Consider the following 23,259-nt stretch of genomic DNA (forward strand, 5'->3'; position numbering starts at 1 on the left):
AGAGTAGGACTAGCTAACCCTTATATAACAGATACATTATTTGCCTTGTGACAGGTGCTGTTGGTAGAGCAGGACTAGCTTATCCTTATGGAACAGATACATTATTTGCCTTGTGACAGGTGCTGTTGGTAGAGCAGGACTAGCTAACCCTTGTGGAACAGATACATTATTTGCTTGTGACAGGTGCTGTTGGTGGAGCAGGACTAGCTAACCATTATATAACAGATAAATTATTTGCCTTGTGACAGGTGCTGTTGGTAGAGCAGGACTAGCTAATCCTTATGGAACAGATACATTATTTGCTTTGTGACAGGTACTGTTGGTAGAGCAGGACTAGCTAACCCTTATGGAACAGAAACATTATTTGCCTTGTGACAGGTGCTGTTGGTAGAGCAGGACTAGCTTACCATTATATAACAGATAAATTATTTGCCTTGTGACAGGTGCTGTTGGTAGAGCAGGACTAGCTAATCCTTATGGAACAGATACATTATTTGCTTTTTGACAGGTGCTGTTGGTAGATCAGGACTAGCTAATCCTTATGGAACAGATACATTATTTGCCTTGTGACAGGTGCCGTTGGTAGAGCAGGACTTGCTAACCCTTATGGAACAGGAACATTATTTGCCTTGTGACAGGTGCTGTTGGTAGAGCAGGATAAGCTAACCATTATATAACAGATAAATTATTTGCCTTGTGACAGGTGCTGTTGGTAGAGCAGGACTAGCTAACCATTATATAACAGATAAATTATTTGCCTTGTGACAGGTGCTGTTGGTAGAGCAGGACTAGCTAACCCTTGTGGAACAAATACATTATTTGCCTTGTGACAGGTGCTGTTGGTAGAGCAGGACTAGCTAAACCTTGTGGAACAGATACATTATTTGCTTGTGACAGGTGCTGTTGGCAGAGCAGGACTAGCTAACCATTATATAACAGATACATTATTTGTCTTGTGACAGGTGCTGTTGGTAGAGCAGGACTAGCTAACCATTATATAACAGATACATTATTTGCCTAGTGACAGGCGCTGTTGGCAGAGCAGGACTAGATAACCCTTATATAACAGATACATTATTTGCCTTGTGACAGGTGCTGTTGGTAGAGCAGGACTAGCTAACCTTGTGGAACAGATACATTATTTGCTTGTGACAGGTGCTGTTGGTAGAGTAGGACTAGCTAACCCTTATGGAACAGATACATTATTTGCCTTGTGACAGGTGCTGTTGGCAGAGCAGGACTAGATAACCCTTATATAACAGATACATTATTTGCCTTGTGGCAGGTGCTGTTGGTAGAGCAGGACTAGCTAACCCTTATGGAACAGATACATTATTTGCCTTGTGACAGGTGCTGTTGGCAGAGCAGGTCTAGCTAACCCTTATGGAACAGATACATTATTTGCCTTGTGACAGGTTCTGTTTGCAGAGCAGGACTAGCTAACCCTCATAAAACAGATACATTATTTGCCTTGTGACAGGTGCTGTTGGCAGAGCAGGACTAGCTAATCCTTATACAACAGATACATTATTTGCTTTGTGACAGGTGCTGTTGGCAGAGCAGGACTAGCTTATCTTTATGGAACAGATACATTATTTGCCTTGTGACAGGTGCTGTTGGCAGAGCAGGACTATCTAACCCTTATATAACAGATACATTATTTGCCTTGTGACAGGTGCTGTTGGTAGAGCAGGACTAGATAACCCTTATATAACAGATACATTATTTGCCTTGTGACAGGTGCTGTTGGTAGAGCAGGACTAGCTAACCCTTATAGAACAGATACATTATTTGCCTTGTGACAGGTGTTGTTGGTAGAGCAGGACTAGCTAATCCTTATAGAACAGATACATTATTTGCCTTGTGACAGGTTCTGTTGGCAGAGCAGGACTAGCTAACCTTTATGGAACAGATACATTACGTTTTTTTACGAGTTCATATTGTAAGTGCTCTGTTTTTATTAACTTCATTTTTCAATGTAATTGTATTTCATTGACAGTTTTCTATACTGTAGATCTGTATACTGCTTTGATGTTTTTACCATTTAGTGATTGTACCCTGTTTTGATGCGTCAGTATATTATAATTATGGTCGATATTTTAGTATCTCAACATAAAAAAAAACAGCTATGTTACATACCATTACGTAATACAACTGTCCAAATTTATTGTTTCACAAATTCTCCGCTTTTCTCTGGCATTCTAAATAAGTGAATATGCTGATTTTTGTAAATAAAAGTTGATGTTATTTATTTTTCTTTTCGTGTTTGTAAGTTGTGAACCATTTGTTATAAGTTTTCAATGCTATACTGGACGAATAAGTTCGGTATCTTTATTCTCTGACATTCATATAGTAAACAGAACAACTTCTTGCATACAATTTATTTGTTTCCAGATTTTTTTCCGAACAGACAATACTACACAGAAATTTTGAACTGAATAAAACAGTGATATACATTTTCAACAGCAAATAACAAGATTTACACTTTCAGCTGTGGATTAGTGTAACAGCAGGGTATTAATCATCAACAAAATGAAAGTTGAGCTAGATATTTAAAAGACTTCTACAGTACTGATTTTTTAATTCAACCTCAATAAAGTATAGTGATTTGACAAGAAATAAAATTTATGTTCTATACCACTTAAAGTACTATTAATTTTATATAAAACATACGCGTAGTAATATTCACATTTGGTAAAAATATTTGAACTGGGAAATATGGATGGAGCTAATTTAGAAAGATGACAGTTTTATTCATGTCTATAATTGAGCAGTTCCTACACAGAATCATAGCATCATGTAATTCCATGCAACAAGCAAGCTATAATAGTTTTCATCTAAGCTCTGTTGTACCATACAAATTGTCTGGCATACAATTCAAGTGATTCTATTAGAATAAAATCGTCCTTTTAAAGTCTTGCAAAATTACCAAAACAAAATAAGACAAACAAAATTTATAGAAATCTTATAGTAAAGATTGCACTGGAAAAATACTAATATTTGTAAAAAAAGTAGTGACTAAAAAAGTATATAAAAAAAAAAAAAAACCAAATTCTGGACGGATTAGCCTCCTAATAATCTTTTCTTAGAAAATGATAAATCCTATGACTAATTTACTAAATCTTATAACTAGTGTCTATATAAACCAGGACGGATGAGAAAATAATAAAGATCATATAACAGAATACACTATACTATATACATATCACAGCTTAAAACGGGATTTTTTTTGTATCAATATATACTTATATATATAATGTGTAAATATATTTATAATCTATGATAATATTAACAACAGAGGAATGCAAGAAACTAAAAACTTTAACAATGAAGGGAGAAAGCTCCATTACAGAATCTCAGTATCTTCTCTCATTTCTCCCAACCCCACAGAACCTCAGTATCTCCTCTCATTTCTCCCATCAATCATGAAATAATATTAGAAATGTTATAACATAAATATCAATTAAAAATAGTTCGAAATATATTGGACTTTTTTCCAAACATTTTAAGGAATGAAAGTTATTAACATATTTAAACAGTTAGTAAATTACAATAACTACTCAATTGTTTCAAATTATTGTCTTTTTTACAGAAAGATGTAACCAAAAACACGAAAGAATCAATATTTTACTTCAATAAAACATTTCATGTATTTTAAGTAGAAATAAGCATACTGACTTGCCATTCTATTGCCGAACAAAATTGTGAGTGATTCACATCAACCACCCTGCAGATGTTGGATTTAAGACTTCCTTGTTATACATTCAAATCTTATAGTTAAATATTAGACATATTTATTTTAATTTAAGCCACATCAGCTTGACTTATTCTCAAGTAATGATTCTAAGTCAAAGCTATTTCAGATTCAGATCCAAATATTTGAAATACATTTGCATTGTCTTTAAGATTAAATAAGAATCCTGTTTTGAAATAAAACTGAACATTTAATCCAAAGATGTCACAAGTCTAAGTTAATGAGAGCAAATTTACAACCCCCGATCTATTGGTCGCACGAGGACTTACAGACATGGCTTCAAGATATCTCAGCACAGGTACGCTCAGTTACTTTACACAGTTAATTGATACCTGACCTATTTACAGCATTATTCAATCTGCACACACGTTAATGACAGAGTAAACAAAAAGAAAGAGAACGATACATGTCCATGTAAATATAAATATGATATGACAATTTTATATACAATACAAATTTTTCTCCATTGGTTAGTACCTCTTCTTTAACACACAAATGAGTGTATATGGTGCCCTTGACATTCCTTAGCCCCAAAGGTCCATCCTTCTCATTTAGCCGCCTAGAGAAAATAAACAGAAAAATGCATCAACACACACCAACACAGCAAACGAAGCAGTAGCCATAGCAACAGTTCAGTGCGTCACAACAAACGTTATACCCTATACCCTGACTGGTTACCATAGCAACTGTTACTATGACAAAAGCTATTTATAGGTTAAGAATGGTTTTATTTCAGCGTACATATGTATCGTTAGCAGTCATGCCATCATTGCATACAAAGAACTATGCCAATACACATTGCATCCAAACTAGTGTTAAGTGTTAACATTGCTACCTGTTTGGACATTAGGCGGGGGTTTGTTGTCAGTGTTAGGTTTGTTATCAGCAGGGGGTTTATTGTCAGTGTTAGGTTTGTTGTCAGCAGGGGGTTTGTCCCCAGTGGGGCCTTTGTTATCACCGGGAGCAGACTTGTCAGTGCCATAAGCATTATCGTTAGGTTTAGCAGTAGCCTTGTCGGTAGGGGGTTTAGCATCCCCGCCAGGGGGTTTATTATCTGAAGCTGGGCCTTTTGCATCACCAATTGGAGGTTTATTATCAGAAGCAGGAGGTTTGACGTTTCCTCCAGGGGGCTTTGTGTCAGAAGTCTTTGTATTTTGATCACCAGTTTTAGTGTCTTTGTCAGCCTCTGGTTTCTTATTGGAGTCTGGTCCTTTATTGTCCTTATCATTATCTACATTTTTTGTAACGTTCCCAGTCTTGGGATCAATTTGTGCGTCTTTCTGAATTGGAGGGACAACATTGCCAGTGGGTTTTGGTCCCTTGGTATCCAATTCCTAAATAACAAAAGATCAATACAATTAAATAAAACCAATTTTGATATGAAGAAATCATTTATGAAGCAAAATCAATAGTCCAAATGATTGAAAAAAAAATTAAAATAGACTAGTCCAAACGATTGAAAAAAAAATTAAAATAGACTAGTCCAAATGATTGAAAAAAAAAAAATTAGAAATAGTCTTTAGATAATTTCCAGCAGCTTGTGAAGCTTAACTTAGAGAATACGGCTGACAAATCAAAGATCTGAAAACCTACAAATTTCCTATACAATGCCAATCAATTAGCCAACCAATGGCAGTGTGTTGGAAGTTCAAAGGGCTAATTATTTCCTTTTGTTCTGTGACATATACTCAACTGTATGCATGAAAACAACTGCCTGATACATACTTAGATATCCTTTATCATTAAGCATTATTAATCTAGACATACCAAGTTATACATAATTGTAGGCTGTGCCATTTGAAACTTAATGATAAAATTAGTAATTTGAAGAACAGATTTCTTCTTGAAATGATTAACTTGAGTTACGTAATTCTCTAATAAACAATCATTATGAATTTATCTGGACACGAAATATGTGTCGAAGTGAATTGAACAAAAATCGTGTATTGCATGTGTATAGAGGTTTTGTGTCAATAGAAAGAACTTCATCAAATACTGAAACTTTAGACATGATAAACCTGCAAAAGAAAAATGCAAATCAAATATATAACCGTGCAAATGCAGACAAAGATCAAAGGTAAACACATCAGTGGAAGAAACAGAAGACATAGCAATTAAATGTTTTCCGAGTTTTACCAAGTCTTGTTCACAACAAGTGCTAAAAGTGACGAAATGATGAGACTTAATGAAGCTACAATTAACTAGCATAAGAAAATTATAGAGAATATAAAATTATGCCATGAAAAAGGATTGCCGGGGTGGTTTATTTCTTCCACTGATACCAAGACTTAAATGTTGACAAATAAATGTGATAAAACATGCCCTGTACAAAATGTGTACAACACTGAACATTCCAACGTCAAGTGTGAATACTGTACTCCCTGATGAACTTAATGTATAGTTGGGAAACAGGTTAATTACTCCAAACATTTAAATAAAATAAAGTAATGTTAAATCTAGCTCCAATTTATTGTAAAATAAATTCAATTAAAAATCAATTAATCATACCAATATAAATGAAATGTCATTACTTATTTTATCAGTCTTCACTCCGAAAACTTCTGTATGGAATGCTTTTCAAAAATAAGCTGTTTCCCCACATCTTATTTGTTAGTAATTTTATCCAATTGAGTCTTACGTTTTAACATGAGAAATAAATCTATTATATGATGGAAATACTTGAGTCAGAAAAATTATGCAAACTATCCTTAAAAACAAGAAAAAAAAAATTTTGGAATTATATGAGTTATTTATTGCAAACAATGCAAAATAAAATAGAAATTTCCAATTTTCGTTGGGGGAAAAAATCAATCTAAGTACATAATTAGAAGCCATAACATCCGTAATATTAGCTACAAACACTAAACATAAATTTTCTCATTGAAGACATGCACAATTATAATTCTATCTACCACTAAATGACTTCATTTACAATATTATCATACAGTGAAACTAATTACATATTTACAATCAATTCTAACTACAGAACTCTTGACTATGATCGAATTTTCTCCAATCAAAAACAGAACAGAATCTATTTCAAATAACATTCAATCATATTTATTAATCAGTGTGATATGATACTGTTCCTAAGCAGACCTTGTTGCCAGAAGAACGTATAAAACACTGATCTTAGAAATTTCTCAACTTTATGGCATCAATGCTGAAACAAGTATAAAAAGAATAACTTTGCCATGATGAAGTTGCGAATTTTCTTAGACCTAAAAGTTTAGTGTTCTAAGACACCCAGGTCAATGTGTGCTATACACTTCACTTCTAGTAAGCCTTGCCTAGTGCTAATTCTACCGCATATAATAAATGGTTTTTACCTCCTCATAATCAAGATTTCTGCAAAATTAATTGTAGAATATTCATAAACATCATCAAAGTACATAAATTTAATTTTTTCAAACATCATTGTACACTTACATGTCATAAATTATGAACATTCAAATGTTTATTTTAAGATTAAATTGATTCAAACAAATAAGCAAGGAAGAAAATTATCTTGATACAAAAACATTAAATACGAGTCATTGTATACAACAAATTTTCTCTTACAAAAATCATCAAATTCAGACACAATCATACTTACCGTAATTAATCATGAATTAACAAAAACAAAATATTACACTAAGATATTTTAGTTTATTTTCCCGTTGTTCCGTTGACGTCTGTTGATAAATAGGTCAATTAATAATTTCTAAAACATTTAAACAAATGTAATTAGTGCATAAAAGCTGTTTCACAAATGAATTTTTCAGCAATACAAACAAAAAACCCAGGAAAATAGACTACTACATTTTGTTAGCAATTACTGACAATTTCTGCACTATATTAACTTCATATTTACATTAACATGCAACTACACACAAATACATATGTGAAAACAACTGTACCATCTAATTCATATCATGACGAGAGTTGTTCATGAAAATAAAATGACAATCTATGTGGGGTAATTTGTGAGACTTATCTACCTTCAACAAACCAACTGCCCTGAACCCGATTTCATAAAAATCTCTAAAGTTGAGAATTTCCTCAAATCTTTGAGTTTTACCTCAATATCTAATTTCAAGTAATCTGATTGGTCAAAATTTTAGTTGAGGAAAAATTTGAGGCAACTCTCAATTTGAGAATTTTTTTTTTACAAAATCCAGGCCTGGAGCATTTAATTCACATTAATTTGCACATTTAAATATAAATCCATCAATTGATACTTGTACTATCTCGCTGCACGCAAAAACACCTCATGTCAATGCAGCAGAAATAGCTGAGCAGTTCCAACTGAAAGTCCATTTGTCTCACTAAATCACATAAAAATGTATATTTGAAACTATAACATTAATAAACTTCTTTTTGTAAAGTACCAATAGTTAATGAGATTTATACAACACAGCTCTGGGTTATTTATCTACTGGACAATTCTACATTTGCCAGGAAACAATATGTACCATTTACACATGTGAACAACCCCTTTTTAACATGCTAACTAACACGTCTCAATAATCTTGTCTACCATTTAAAATTGAGGGTATCACTTAATGACTTTCTTGGTAACTAAAATTCAAAATCTGTTTATTTACATCAATAATAGAGAATACAATAATTGTCCATTTAACAATGTGTTACTTTTCCAGATATGACGGATATTTTTGCATAAACAGCATAATTAAATGTATTGTATTGTCATCAGAAGACAACATTATTTCTGTCAATATAATGTTTACAACATGACATTTCTTTTTTGTAAAAATCAATTGAACATCAAAACATTTCAAAACAACATCTACAAATATATATATACATCTAAAAGGTGGTTTGTGTGGTCATGCTGTTTTACTTACAATATCATGAATGATACCGTTTGGTTGGCCATTACCAACACCAGAAGACTAAAATATATGAAAATAACAAATAACTTTCATTTGAACTAAAACGCAGTTCTTTCACCCTCAAGTTAATACATAAGCACTAAGTATACATAGGAAGATTGATACATGCATGTACATGCGAAAGCTCTATATACCTAAAGCAAATTTTTCTTGGAAAATGGCACTGTTCAAGATCATTTTAAATCGAACTGAAATTAAGCTAATGAACATATAATCTACAGTATATATGAAACCAAACATTAATTTTTTTTTTCGAATAAACAACAGTAGTAGGCATATAGGAACATTACAAACAATAGATGATTAACATACATAAATTGTTTTAAAAGACCACAGCAAATAAAATGTGAAATTTAGTACATAAACAGTGCCATAACTTGTGGATCTGGTTTGTGATATCAATGAAAATGTCCAATCAGCAGATTCTAAAACAGAGCACCGATTCTCTAAATATTTTAAATGTAGTGAAAACATTTTACAAAGTGTTGATATAAGTTCTACTTCAATAATTAGAATGAATACAGTAAAGTTCTCTGAAGATGGACAATATTTCAAACCAGATCCTACAATTCAAATGCAAGATGTAAATAAACATGTTAAAGGTGACTAAAGTGATCTTGCTAAGCCCCTGAGAAACAACCAATGAAAATCATCGATATTCGGTGTACTACCATGTTATTTCTCAATATACATTGTTTGAACAAGCTTCTTCAAATCCCCCTCGTTATACTAAAAAATATAAGAATCACATTGTTTCCACTGTAGAAACCTTATAAATACAACAGCCATACTTCTTTTTCTGATATAACATAGATGCCAGGCACGATTTAAGTTTGTGGGGTTATACTGCCAACAATATTCAAAACTGACTTTTTTTTTGTATCAGCGAATACCTTTTGATGAAAACATTTAAAAAGCCATTACACAAGCTGCATATAAAGACAAACTAGGTTTGCAAAAGCAATATTTATTGATATATAATTGATTAGATCAATCATTAATTGTTTTACAAATTTAAAGTAGCTTGTTCAATTAACTACCATGTTCAGAGTGCAAGACAATTTTTTTCTACCAAACAGATATGATATAAGAATGCCACCTGAACCAAAAAAGTGCTTAAGAGGAGAAACTAAGAAGCAAACCAAAAGAACCAAGGAAAATTAGTAATATACAAGGGTTCACTAAGCATGTTGGATATACATGGAAAGACAAGAAAGGAAGTAGCAATGCCAGTATGACAATAGTTGAGACTAGTGGTGTGTATCCTAAATATAAAGACCAAGATAAAGGTTTCAAACAATTTTACATTTCTGGAGGACTTGTTAACTCCCTATGCCTTGTTAGGTAACCTTTAACTCCAGCATGCAAAAATGGCAGGGCAGTTTCATCAAATATAGACTTATCATCCATGTCCATCTTAGAAATTTTCAGCAGTCGCTTTGAATATGTTTTATTTCGTAACAGAAAACCTCTAAAAGCCGCCTGTAAAATGAGTAAGGATTCCTCTTTAAGAATAGCACTGTTTTGAATCTCATTTACGATCCTACGTGAGAATGTTTCTACTGATAACTCACTGTCATCATGAGAGTTACGTGTAACATCTGACTGCTTTCGGTTTGTTTCGTGACTGGAGAAGGCTTCTGTCTTTTCCATTGGACTGATAGGGTACTCAATATCAGGGTCAACAAGGTCAGTTGAAACTGGGGAAGGTTCTTCAAATCGGCTACGATGTGTGTCTATATCATGTCTTAAGTATGAGTCTATTACTGTTGTTGTACCAACATGAAGATTTAGTTGCATATTAGGTGAAGGCTCTTCAAAGCGTCTATTTTCGTTTCTTACATCTTTACTAACCTGTTTATCAGTCTCATGCAAAGGAAATGGTTCATCATACCTCCTTAATGGACTTGGTTCTTCATATCTCCTGAAAGGAGATGGTTCTTCATGTCTCCTTAAATGTGCATCTGGAAGAGAGGATATTTCATCCAATTGTCTATGAGATGAATGAAGAGCTGGGCTTCCTGCACTCCTTACAGGAGGTGAAGGTTCTTCAAATCGACGTCTGTCACTATCAAATCTCTCTTCTTCGAGACCTTCATGAAGAAAAAGAGATGGCTCCTCATACTGATTCAAAGGTCTGTGAGACTGTTGAGGTGTTTTGTACCTGGTAGATTCTCGACTACGGTACAGGTACTGTACAGGTGTATTATTTTCTTTCTGTCTTTCTGATTTTGCTGATTTACTATGCAGAATGTATTGAATCTTTTCGTCTTCCTGTTTGGTATTTTCTTCTTCAATTTCTTTGTCTGAGTGTTGTCGGTGATACGAAACTCGGACAGGAATATCTTCACTGACAAATGTTGATTCCCCACCATCATAAAATGAAGGTAAAATTCTATCAACAGTTTCATTATTCTGTTTTTCAAAGGAACAACTTATCTTAACCATATCAGGATTGTTCACAAATGGGGGAGGAGTGGGATGTTTTGGGAAAAATACTACAACAGAAGAAGTTTCATTGTCATACTGGCACAACTTATGGGTTAACCTGCGAGTTAAATAGCCCCTGAAGAAAGATTGCAGATGTGAAGCAGCCATAAAGCGTGAACGTTCATGAAAAAATTGTTGAGATGGTTTAGTGGATTTTCTACGCCTAGACAGTAAGCTACGAAAACTCTCTTGCAAATGGGAAAAAGAGTCCACATGAGCGATAGTCGAGCACGCAGTAGGGATAAATTGTTCCTTATGTTTATCTGCATCGATCACAAAAGTATGTTCTCTATGAACATTTGATAACGAAGCATGATGTCCACTTGTGAGAGGTCGAACCGAACTGATTTTCCCAGTTGTAATCAAATCAAAATTTTCAGCTGAACCTTGAACAAACAAAGGATCTTTTCCATCAACTGCAACATTCCTATAAGGAACTGTCTGGGCCATTAGTTTTCTCCGAGACAAATATCCTCTGACATGGGACTGTATTTGAGTTGTTGCTTTTGACTTTTGTAACCAAACCTCATTTTTGTGCTGAAATTTCATAGTTTCATATTTATTTCTTTGTGAGTAACTACGATAACATGATTGAATTCTTACAGCAGCTGCATGCATTTCAGCTTCATTTTTTAGTTTGACTGAAACTTCTTTACGAACAAGATATCCCTTAATGCTAGATTGCAACAATTCGAGTGCCAAATGTCTAGCTTGTAACTGAACATCCCTTCTCACTTTATATCCACGGAAATAAGATTGAACTTTAGTGGCAGCTAAATTTTTACGTTCAGTAGCAAGCGTTTCGAATTGTTGCCTTGCTTTAAAGCCACGGTACTCAGACTGGATTCTTGTAACAGCTCGTTTTTGCTCAAGGTAGCCCTTTCGAGATAAGTAACCACGAACTCCAGCTTGAATTTTGGAGGCACAGCTGCTTTGTCTACTTATATTAGCTGAAATATTTCTCCTTGTTAGAAAACTCTGAAATTCTATCTGCAGTTCTGAAGCGGCTTTATGGTACCTAGCAAGGGCTGCTACTTTGCGTCGACAAATATGCCATCGCTCAACATATGCCCTAAAGCCTGACTGCAATACAGTAGCAGCAACGTCACATTTCAGTATTTGATGAAGTTTAACAAACGCAACTCTCCTGAAAAGGTACCCATGAAAAGATGCTTGGACCTTATCCAGAGAGTCTACGTAACCTAGCCTATTCACAGGATTATCTTGACGCCAAAAATCCATTATCAAACGTTTATTTATGTCTCTACGCGCTAAAAAAGCACGCACATTTGCTTGAAGGAACAACAAAGCATCCGCTCTTTGTTCGTTTACCTTAATTCGATTGACTTTTTTCCTATCTCTATAACCACGATATCTTGCTTGTATTTTTGTTGCGGCATTGTCACGTTCGTGAATGAGACCTAAAATGTCCATCACTTCTTCCTGCGCTACAGAACGAAGATGTAACAACTGTTTTGTATTTTGTCGTTTCTGTATGCGTCTCCGCACTAAAAATCCCCTTGCTGCTGCCTGCATGAGGGTTACAGCATCAGTTTTCCCATCTAACCTCTTACTCTGAAATTTAGTGAAGTAGTTCGAATTAATAAATTTTCCCCTCCCATATATCCTACCACCACCAAAACAGGATTTGATAGTGTTTAGTTTTGAAACATACCATGATAACTCATTTTGTCTGGATTTTGAAGGTTGCAGAAAAGTGTTAATGAAACAGTTGTCAAATTTCTGCCTAAATAAGAACCCTCTAACACTTGCTTGAAGATGACTATGCAAATATATTTTCAACGACTTGGGGCAGGATGATTGTTTATCTACAGAAGACATGCTTTTGTAACAAGAACTTAAACTATTGACCAATTTGTGGGCTTTGTATGCAGCTTGGAGTATTCTTCCATCCTTAAGTTTTGAATTTATTTTATTTTCTTCATCATAGTTACACTTATTTATATCAAAAATGTCATTGCAAGTTTGTTGAAATTTGGTATTGCAGTTCAATGAAGAAGCATTTGAACAGGAATCCTTTTTCAAACGCATGCTCTGTACAGACAGATTTTTAAAATTAACATTGTCTGAACTCTTTGCATTTTCTACCAACTCAACAACCTTTCTAGCAGATTCTTGTCTCACTATTGGAATTTCAATTTCTTCTTTTATTGAGAACAACTTATCAGTGCTCCTTGAAAAAGACCTTGACATTTTACTTCCTGACCTTGACACAACTGATCTCTCACAGTTCGTTTCATTTTTAACAACAGTTACAACTTCACTGAAATCACCAATATCAGATCTGCTCGCTTTCTCAACAAAATAATCATCATCAATTTCAGATTTACTTTTAACAATTTCAAGAACTGATTCAACGTCTTTTTGAACAGTACAATTTGTATTGCTCCAAACTCCACAATCATCTGTTCGTTCAACAGAATTCATTGATACAGTGGCACCCTGTAGGCTATGACCACTAACAAACCCAGATTCAACAGAAAACTGTGCGTGATCACTATCAGAATCTAAAAAACCTTTCTGCTCAGACTTTGTTTGAGGTGAATATGAAAAATTACCAAATTTATGGTAGCTATCCTGACAATTGTCTGTCTTATTCTCCTCAGTATTACTATGAACATTTTGAATCTCATTAACAAATCTTGCACACAGAACCCCCTCTAAGGCTGACACTATATAATGTACATTATTATCATTTAATTCCCTAAGTTGTTTCTTGTGCTCCCGCCTTGTTTTTCTGGCCTTTAAAGCAGCCTGGAGTTTTGTAACGGCAGTATTCAAATCCATTTGAGAAGGGTTAGTTTTTTGTTTACATTTAACGAAGATTCCTTTAACAGTTGAACTATGTTTTATTGGAGAAACCTTACAAGACTCTATGATAAAATGTTCATCATGCTTTATTTGAAGTCTGGTTAGTTTACCCTTAAATCTAGCTTGTAAATCATCAACAGCTTTTAATTTCTTTAACAAAACCCTTGCTCTATAACCTTTGTAATAAGATTGAATTTTTACTGCTGCAATTTCACATTCATGTTCAACCCTTGACTTCTTACATATAACCCTTGACTTATAACTTCTAAAATACCACTGAATTTTCACAGCTGCTGCATTTAGTTTTTGATTCTGAGGGGTGACATTTAACGCGTCAGTTTTTACTCTTGACCTATGACCTCTAAAGATAGATTGAATTTTCACGGCTGCTTTGTTTCTTCTTTTATTTTCCAAATTGGACTTTAAATCATGGAAGATAACCCTTGATCGACGACCTTTAAAAATTGACTGAATTTTAATAGCTGCTTCATTTGGCTTTTTAACGTCAAGTTCAGCCTTCATTTTTTGTTTTAAAATCCTTGTCATATGATGTCTAACGAAAGACTGCATTTTCAAAGCCGCCTTATTACGATTATCCTTCATTTCATTATACTCCCGACGCGACATATAACCCCTAAAAATAGTCTGAATTTTAATAGCTGCATCATTTCGTGTTTTTCTTTCATGATTTAGTTGCCATGAGTAACAACTGTGGGAGGTTTTTAGAATAAAATCGACCATACTTCTAGCCTCGTCATTTAAACATTGTTTTAAATTGCTCTGTCTTATTCTATATTTTCTGAATGTGGTCTGAATTACAGATGCAGCTTTTTCTATCTTCCACTGTCGATTTCGACTCCACCTACCCCTAATAACTGACTGAAGCTTTGTAGCCGCATCATTCCTTATTTTAACTTTTTTACAGAGCCATAATCTAAAAGTCTTTTGAATAATTGAAGCAGCTCTAATTTTCATTAGCATATTTTCCCTGTAAGTCTTGAAATGTCTCAGTATAATATTTGCAGCCTCATTTCTTTTATCATTTTTCACTCTCATGTACTTTACAAAAGCTTTTTGTATTAAAATAGCTGCTTGGTTCTCGGTATCTTGACATGCATTTCTTTGTTTTTCTTTAAAAAATGCTTTGAAACTTCTTTGAATAACCCTACAAGCCTGTTCCCTATCCACGCCTGTCTGTACTTTTAATACCGATTTTTCAGTGTTTTCTTTGATACTTTTGAAGTTTTTATTTACTAGGGCCTCATCAGTTCCACTTTTCTCAGCCAACATATGAAAACTGTTTCTTCTACCAATGAAAGCATGGAAAGCTGCTTGTACAACGGTGGTTGCCGTTTCTGTCTTCCCTTTTTTGTATTCCTTAAATGCGGACTGAATAGTCTGTGCAGCTATATTATTGACATTACTTTCAGGACTTAGCAACTCTTCATTTTGACATTTAGGATTCTTCAACATTTCTTTAAAAAGAGAAGTTTTATCTTCATCTTCAATTTCTTTCCCTATCAAAGTTATGTCTTTTTTTAACTCCCCATCCACTATTTCAATTCTAGACACTGCCCCAAAAGTGACTTGTTTTTTGACAGTTAGACGACTATTTACTTTATTATCCTTTCTAACAAGATAACCCCTAAAAATTGCTTGAATTTTAGTTGCTGCATCAGCACGCCAAATATCCTGGACTTCAATATCATCTTCCATGATTTGATATTCTAGACGTTTACGGCATATCATACCCCTAACTGCAGCTTGTAAATTTGTGACATCATCAATGTTTGTTTCCAATCGAATTTTCAAAAATGACCAAAACCTAGACAGAAAAGATTTTACTGAAGCTTGCAGATATGTGGTAGCCAAATGCTTCACTTTGATCAGTTCTTGTTCTATTTTCTCATCTTCAATTTCATTTAAAATATGAACATCATGTTTTTTCCACTCAATTTCAAGGGTATCATCTAAACTACAACTTCCAGTTCTACTTGTTTTAAGAACGGACTCTGTGGTAAAACTTTCCATTTCCCCATGACTACCCAAAAGACCTAAATTAGAAAACCTACCACAGCGACTATCAGCATATATTCCCTCCCTTTTGGCCAGATCAAAGTTAACAGTGAAACTTTCTCCATCACCAGGAGAGCGAATGTTTAAATCAGTCTCAAAGAACTCATCACCAGAATGGTTGCTAGCCTGACTATCAGTGGCTGATCTGAGTCCACTACTGACTCTGTTGATTGAACTTGATTTGTTCACATCAAAAAATGGAAAACTCTTATGTCGTTTTGACTTTGCAATTAAAATAGGGAACATTTTATCAAGATCTGTATCTAACATTTCAGGGAAAGTTTTATTTTTAATCATAAAACTAGAAAAGGGAGTCTTATAGTTAAATTTTTCTTCCACAGTTTTATTTCGACTTGAATTAACAACATCAACCCCTTGATCAGTTTCTGTATTTATGTTCAGGTTGTCAGTAAAACGTTGTGATTTGTTATGGGCAATAGCCGGTAAAGTATAAACTTGTCTGGGTGGTGCAAAATAACTAGATGAACCAAACAGTTTACAGGTATGCAATCTACCTAAAGTTTTAGATCTTTTCAATGATTTTTTTATTGATTTCTCATCCAAGGGTACTAATGATTCAAGAATAAAGGAAAATGTTTTAGCCAGTCCCTTTCTATCACCAGCAACAAAAGAGTTAGATTTCTTATGCAATAGCTTCGACATCATTGCCTTCAATTCACTCTTATGATCCTTCTCAACCCTGTGTTTATACATTCTACATTCATTCATTTCCTTAACTTTATCTAACACTTTATCTTTTCTACTGCCTTCATGACAGTATGGAGAAGTTTCATTTTCATCATCATGGCAAGTTTCACTACTAGATTCAAACTTGTTCTGGCTGTTATTAGAATTGTCACTAGCAAAATTACTGCTGAAATCATTGTATGGAGGAAGGATTTCATTTTCACAATTTTCTCTATACGATTCAGACCTCGTAAGCATAGTGCTTTTACTACTCATTTTAAAAAGCAGACTTCGGTTATCTATCCCAGAGTCTATACTGACTCCATCATTTTGCCTTAACGGTACATTACATTGCCTAATGATAACATTACTTTGCCTACTGGAATTATTAATTTGCATCATTCCAACACTACTTTGCCTACTGGAATCATTATCTTGCCTCAATTCATCATTACTTTGTCTACTGGAATCATTATCTTGCCTTTCAACATAATTTTGCCTACCGGAATCATTATCTTGCCTCATTTCATCATAATTTTGCCTACTAGGATCAATATCTTGCCTAAAATCAACATTATTTTGCCTACTAGAAACATTATCTTGCCTAATGTAAACATTATTTTGCCTATTGAAAACATTGTCTTGTTTAATGTCAACATTACTTTGCCTACTGGAATTACTATCTTGCCTAGTTTCATTATAACATTGCCTACTGGAATTGTAATCTTGCCTCATCTCAATATTACTTTGCCTACTATCATCATCTTGCCTAATATCAATATCACTTTGCCTACTGACTAAACTATCCTCTCTATGTTCCACATTACTTTGCATACTGAGAACATTTTCTTGCTTAAAATCAACATCAATTTGACCACTTAAAACTTCCTCATGCCTTATTTCAACATCACTTTCCCCACTTACTATATTGTATTGCCCTTTACCACTTTCATTTTGCCCACTTGGTAAAATTCCTTGCCTAATATTATCATCACTATGCCTGACTGCTAAATTGACTTGCCTACTAACAACATCATTTTTTGTATATCTATCATCATGCTGTATGCTATCTACACAAATCTGTCTAGACAGATCTAACCTTATCTGACTTAACGATTTCATCAGATCATTGCCTTGACTTTCATTTAAACTTATTGATGTACCCCCTCTACTCTTTATAGATTTAGCTGACTGTGACACAGTACTCGATATTCTTTCCTCAGAAACCCTACCAATACTATTATTACATCTATCAGGGTTGGACATATTATAATTTTCTCTGAAAGCCTCGACTTTAGAATTTTCATTAACTGTAGTAGGTTTAGCAAGATCACCTTTATTAACTAAACCAATTAACGAGGGGGAGTGATTGTTACCAGAATATACCTTTTTCTTAGCCACCTCTTTTCTGGCTTGGTGGCCCCTGAATCCAGCCTGTATTTTAGTGGCTGCCTTTTCTTCTTCTTCATGTTGAACCAGTTGTTTTTTCTTTGTTTGCACTTCCTTTCTAGCTTGATGTCCTCTAAATCCTGCTTGTATTCTCGTAGCTGCTTTTTCTTCTTCTTTCTTGTTATCGTCTCTTTTCTGTTTTCTTTGTTTAATATCCCGTCGAGCTTTATGCCCACGGAATCCAGCTTGAATTTTAACAGCTGCTGCTTCCTCTTCTGTGTTCTTTTCCATCCTTTGTGTCTTCTTCTGTTTAATTTCTTCTCGGGCTCTATGGCCGCGGTAACCAGATTGAATTTTGACTACAGCTGCCTCTTCTTTTGAATTCTTGAAATCACGTACCTGTTTTTTCTGTTTGATTTCCTTACGAGCTTGATGCCCGCGGAAACCTGCCTGTATCTTTGTTGCAGCTTCATTCTCTTGTTTCATCTGTTTAGATTTCATTGCATCATCCTGCTTCTTTCGATCGTCGTCTGCTTTCTTCTTTTTAAGGTCATTGACCTCCTTCCTGGCCTGATGACCTCGATAATTGGCCTGGATCTTGGTCGCAGCCTTTTAGAAATAATATTTTGTATTAGTAAATATTCAATTAAAATAAAATTAAAAATATATACAACATAACTTTGAATGTATCAAAGGGACATTTTGAATTTTATTGTATTTGCTGTGCATTGTAATGATATATACCTGAAGCACCAAACGTGCATCCACTACCAACAACAGTGGCTTCTTTCACATTAGAATTAAAATTGAAAGAGTAAAGGATCCTATTGAGGGTTGTAAAGGAACAGTACTTAAAAGATATATTTTTAATAGGAAAGAGTAATCAAGGGAACCAAGGTTATAGCGGTAATCAAAAGAATGTAATACAGGGACAAAGACCAGACATGGAAAACAGACATACACAACAAAGAATATAAGGTAACTAAAGTCATACAAACAAAGTAACAAAAGCAAATGAGCAACTCGGACTCCACTAAAAACTGGGAGCATGGACCAGGTGCACCGGTAGGGTAAGCGTCCTCTGCTTTTCAAGAAACACCAGCCGAGTTGCTCATAAAATGTTTAGTCCGGAGTAAAGGAAAACTATGACAAGTTGAACAAATCAGTTTTCATGGCGCAGATAGATACACCGTAGTGATCCACAAGTTCATGACGACGACCATAAAACTTCTGTAGTGATGACTTCAATCTTGTAGCAACATAACTCCGTTCCAGAGGCCAATTTGTTAGAACTCTATTACGATACAAAAAGTCTGCCTAGTTTTGGCAAGCTCTGGCATAACATATGAGCTGTGATATGAACACTCCATATGCAGGTGCTGAAGGGATGCATTATAGATGAAAGGAAAGTTGACAATTCTGAACGAAAAGTCATCACGTTTGTCGTAAAGTTTGGTCAATAGTTTTCCTTTACCACTGATTTCTAAGTGTAGGTCATGATATGAGGCTGACCTTACAGTGTCTGTAGTATCCTTTATCTCAAATTCTTTGGGGTAGATGCTATGTATCAAATCCCCCAAATTAGGATTGTTTAAAAATAATACGTCATCTATATTGCGGAAACTGAGATTAAAGGATCTAGCTAAATGATATTCTTTCCTTCGTATCAGATCAGCTATAAAGTCAGCCTCATAAGAGTGAATGAATAGGTCAGCAAGTAGAGGAGTGCAATTTGTTCCCATCGTTTTGTTGCGGACCGTTTGTTGAAAAATGTGTCTACCATACTGGACAAATATGTTGTCGATTAAAAATTCCAGCATTTTGTAAACATCTTCTGTATATTTGGAAGATGATTTGGAATTATTTTTTACAAAGTATGAGGAATCTCTACCAAGAACTATATACTTGTATCTAGGTGTACCATCTTTTGGAAAAACAACAATATACAATGTTTTTAATTCGGGATTTTAACTGAGTATGGGGAATAGAAGTATACAGTGTTGAAAAATCATATTTATTCATCTGAACAGCCTTACAATAGACCAGTCTCGTTTTTCATTAGACGAAATCAAAAGTAACTTTAATTTAGTAGTTGAACTCTTGAATCATCCCAAACTTCTCTAATATCCGTTGTTTTACTAACCTATATTTAAGTAATACTCTTAAATGGTTTGGTAAGTATTGCAAATTATTATTAAAAAGTCTATTTTATCAAATCAGAATTTCAGACAATTAATAAGTTTTAGTGGAGACATATTGCCAAATCTGTTTTACTTGTTAACTACTGATACCACAATGACATTTATTCAGAAAAGAAAGAGTAAAAGAAGGGAATGGAAAGAATAAATGAAAGAATATAAGTAGATGAATGTTAGGAAAGGATGAACAATGTGAACAGACTAGAGCAATCAAACGTATGCAGTTCTCATACTGGTAGCATTTTGTGAATTCTGTAATTATCATATTTTTTCTTTAAAATCAAACAACTTGTTAAAATCAGGATACCAGTATTGACCACTTGATACCAGAAAAATCAGGATACCAGTATTGGCCACTTGAGATCAGAAAAATCAGGATACGAGTATTTACCACTTCAGACCAGAAAAATCAGGATACCAGTATTGACCACTTGAGACCAGAAAAAATCTGTTTCTTAAGAAAGTAATTTTTAAGTGTTAAAATTATTGTACATTACCAGACACATCAAAGTTAGAATATCAGTCCAAGGAATATAAAAACCCTTCTAGAGTTTTACAAATGAATGCTATTTTTTAAAAGAGAATTTTAAAAAAAAATGTGGAACATAAATAGTAATTCAATATATCATAAAACAGTATATATACTTGAGCTTTTGCTAATTATGAAACTTTTAAAAAAATAAACTATTTCTTCCTGAACCAGTTCTTAAGTAGTTTTCTGTGTCATCACATTTTGATTTAAAATGAAATAAATTTGAACATGGCTAAGTACGTAATTTGTATAAGTACAATAAGAACTGAAAAAAAAATCAGGAATTCACAATTGCACAGAAAATTGTCATATTATTCATAAGATAAATAAATTCTTACCTTCAGAGGCATTGGAAATATAAGTAACAGAGACTGAAGCTGTGAATACAGTCAAAACAGAAAGATCAAACAATGCGACTAGGAAATCACTAAAAAAATAAATACAGACTAGAGGCACACAAAACAACAAAAGAAGATAATGCAGAGTGTAAGCAGAAATACATTGGAAACAACTGAAACTTTACTTGACCTAGACTTCCTAGTGATAGTTCTATCACCAAAGGTTTTACCATTATCAATATAGGACATTGTAGAAATATGTTAATTCATAATGCTGTCTAACTTAATAATAAAACACTGATCATCGAACAAAAAACCCCAGGCCAATCAATATATATTATAATTCAAATCAGCACAGTTTTCGAAAACTCCAAATTCTACTGGAAAAGGACAAAAACAAGCAAACAATCTTGAACATTTTTCTCTTCTTCTATCCATTATAACAACTCACACACTAATGAAGAATAATGACAGAAAAAAGCAAAGACCTCTGTAAATGTGGCCAGCTTCAGATTCTCTAAAATTGGCAATGGAGTGGGTTCAGTCAGATCTGCATTTTAAACAATGGCAGAGCAACAACTGTGTGAAAATAGATATAAATTACACATTTTTATGGTTTATTTAATGCATGTGAAGGTGACAATAACATCACATAAGACTAAAGCTATCAAAATTAATTACTGAGTTCTCATACCATATTTCAAAACATTCTTATGAGAGGAAAAGCATATTTTCCCTTTCTATTGCCTAAAAAGGAGATGGGGGAAACTCCTTTGTTTGCTGTAAAAGAACATAAGAAAGGCACTATTTGTATTTTATCTTATTGATAATGTGACAAAAATTACTAAAGAGGGAACCTTGAAAGAGAGGTGTTAGAGCCTGAGAATCATAATATATTTTATGCAGCCATACAGACAATACATACTACACATATAAAGGAAATAATAAAGAGGAAAGAATGAATGATAAATTAAAGATAAAGTGCATAGAACCATGACAACGATTAGGATGTGAAGAAAATGACACAAAAAGTACAGACATACTACAGCAGACAAAGACAGATGAACAGCATTTACAAATCGAAGCAGTAAAAAGAATGAAAGAAGGTCAGACATATTGAACACAGAAAACATTAAGTAATGACAAAGTAATTTTTTGTTGGTGTCAATTGATAGAACAGCTGAATAACAAGTACATATCAAAACAGCAAAGAAAAAATAAAAGGATACACTTTTGTGACATATGTAAATAAAAAAATAATATGACAAATTGGTGACAAAAGCAGATGAGAGACAATGAAAAGTAGAAGTAAAGAAAGAATAGTAGATTTTCTAGCATGCAACACATTTAGTCGAAGAAAATAGAATGATCTGGCCATTAATTTTTTCAACAGATCAGATATAAAAAAATTAACACAGAAACAAAACATCAACAAAAACTTACAAATTGCATAGTTTTTTCACTAAATTATTGTTCTTTTTTCACATATTTTAGTTCAACTTTTCTTTATTCAATTTTGACATATTTGTTTTTATTAATACTTTATTTTAAATGAATTAGTACATTGTATATAGGTTTTCATGACAAAAATGTACAAAAAGATATGACGACTTCATCAAATTAGAATGCAGGAAAGGTAAAAAATGTAACAGATGAAACAAAGAAAGAAAGAAAATAGAAGAAACCCTATATTTTGCTTTTTACACCCAAGGCTCTATTTATTGAATCCCTTTTTAAATGAACTGGATTTGTTATTGATTTCCTAACAAACATGTTTATGACATCTATAATTTAAAAGCAAGTATTTATCTCCACCCCCCCATCACTATAAGCTATTTTTGTATAAAAATTAGGACAAAACTAATGAAGCAAAATGAAGTACAAGAGAGAGAGTGTTTTGTGTTTGAAAGGATTTTTTTTACTCTAAACACAAAAAGGTAATAATTTAAAGTTCATTTCAATGGAAAATTATATCCACAATGAAAAGTGGAAATTATATCCACAATTTACATGGAAAATCATATCCACGATTAAAACATCAACCAATTGATTAGAAACATAGCAATTT

General features: G+C 33.6%; 1 protein-coding gene across 18 annotated transcripts in view; it reads right to left on the bottom strand.

Annotated features, from left to right (window-relative positions):
* Nucleotides 1-2,366: 2,366 nt before the first annotated feature.
* LOC148597762 (uncharacterized) overlaps nucleotides 2,367-23,259 on the bottom strand; it is a 105,008-nt gene continuing 84,115 nt past the window's right edge. For 13 of the 18 annotated variants that reach the window (XM_088560791.1, XM_088560790.1, XM_088560789.1 and 10 more), the window contains 3 exons: nucleotides 18,121-18,732; nucleotides 12,472-12,714; nucleotides 2,367-5,088 (listed from right to left, as the gene is read on the bottom strand). In XM_088560791.1, coding sequence (XP_088416917.1) covers nucleotides 4,570-5,088; nucleotides 12,472-12,714; nucleotides 18,121-18,732 — 1,374 coding nt within the window. In that variant the 3' untranslated portion in view covers nucleotides 2,367-4,569. Of the gene's footprint in view, nucleotides 5,089-7,083; nucleotides 7,103-8,601; nucleotides 8,650-12,471; nucleotides 12,715-18,120; nucleotides 18,733-23,259 lie in introns of all 18 variants that reach the window. The other 5 variants (XM_088560794.1, XM_088560792.1, XM_088560796.1 and 2 more) reach the window with 5 other exon arrangements.

Source organism: Perna viridis, chromosome 14 (assembly GCF_037379345.1).
Source record: "Perna viridis isolate PV_CMFRI_1.1 ecotype Kerala chromosome 14, ASM3737934v1, whole genome shotgun sequence".
NCBI classification, from domain to species: domain Eukaryota; kingdom Metazoa; phylum Mollusca; class Bivalvia; order Mytilida; family Mytilidae; genus Perna; species Perna viridis.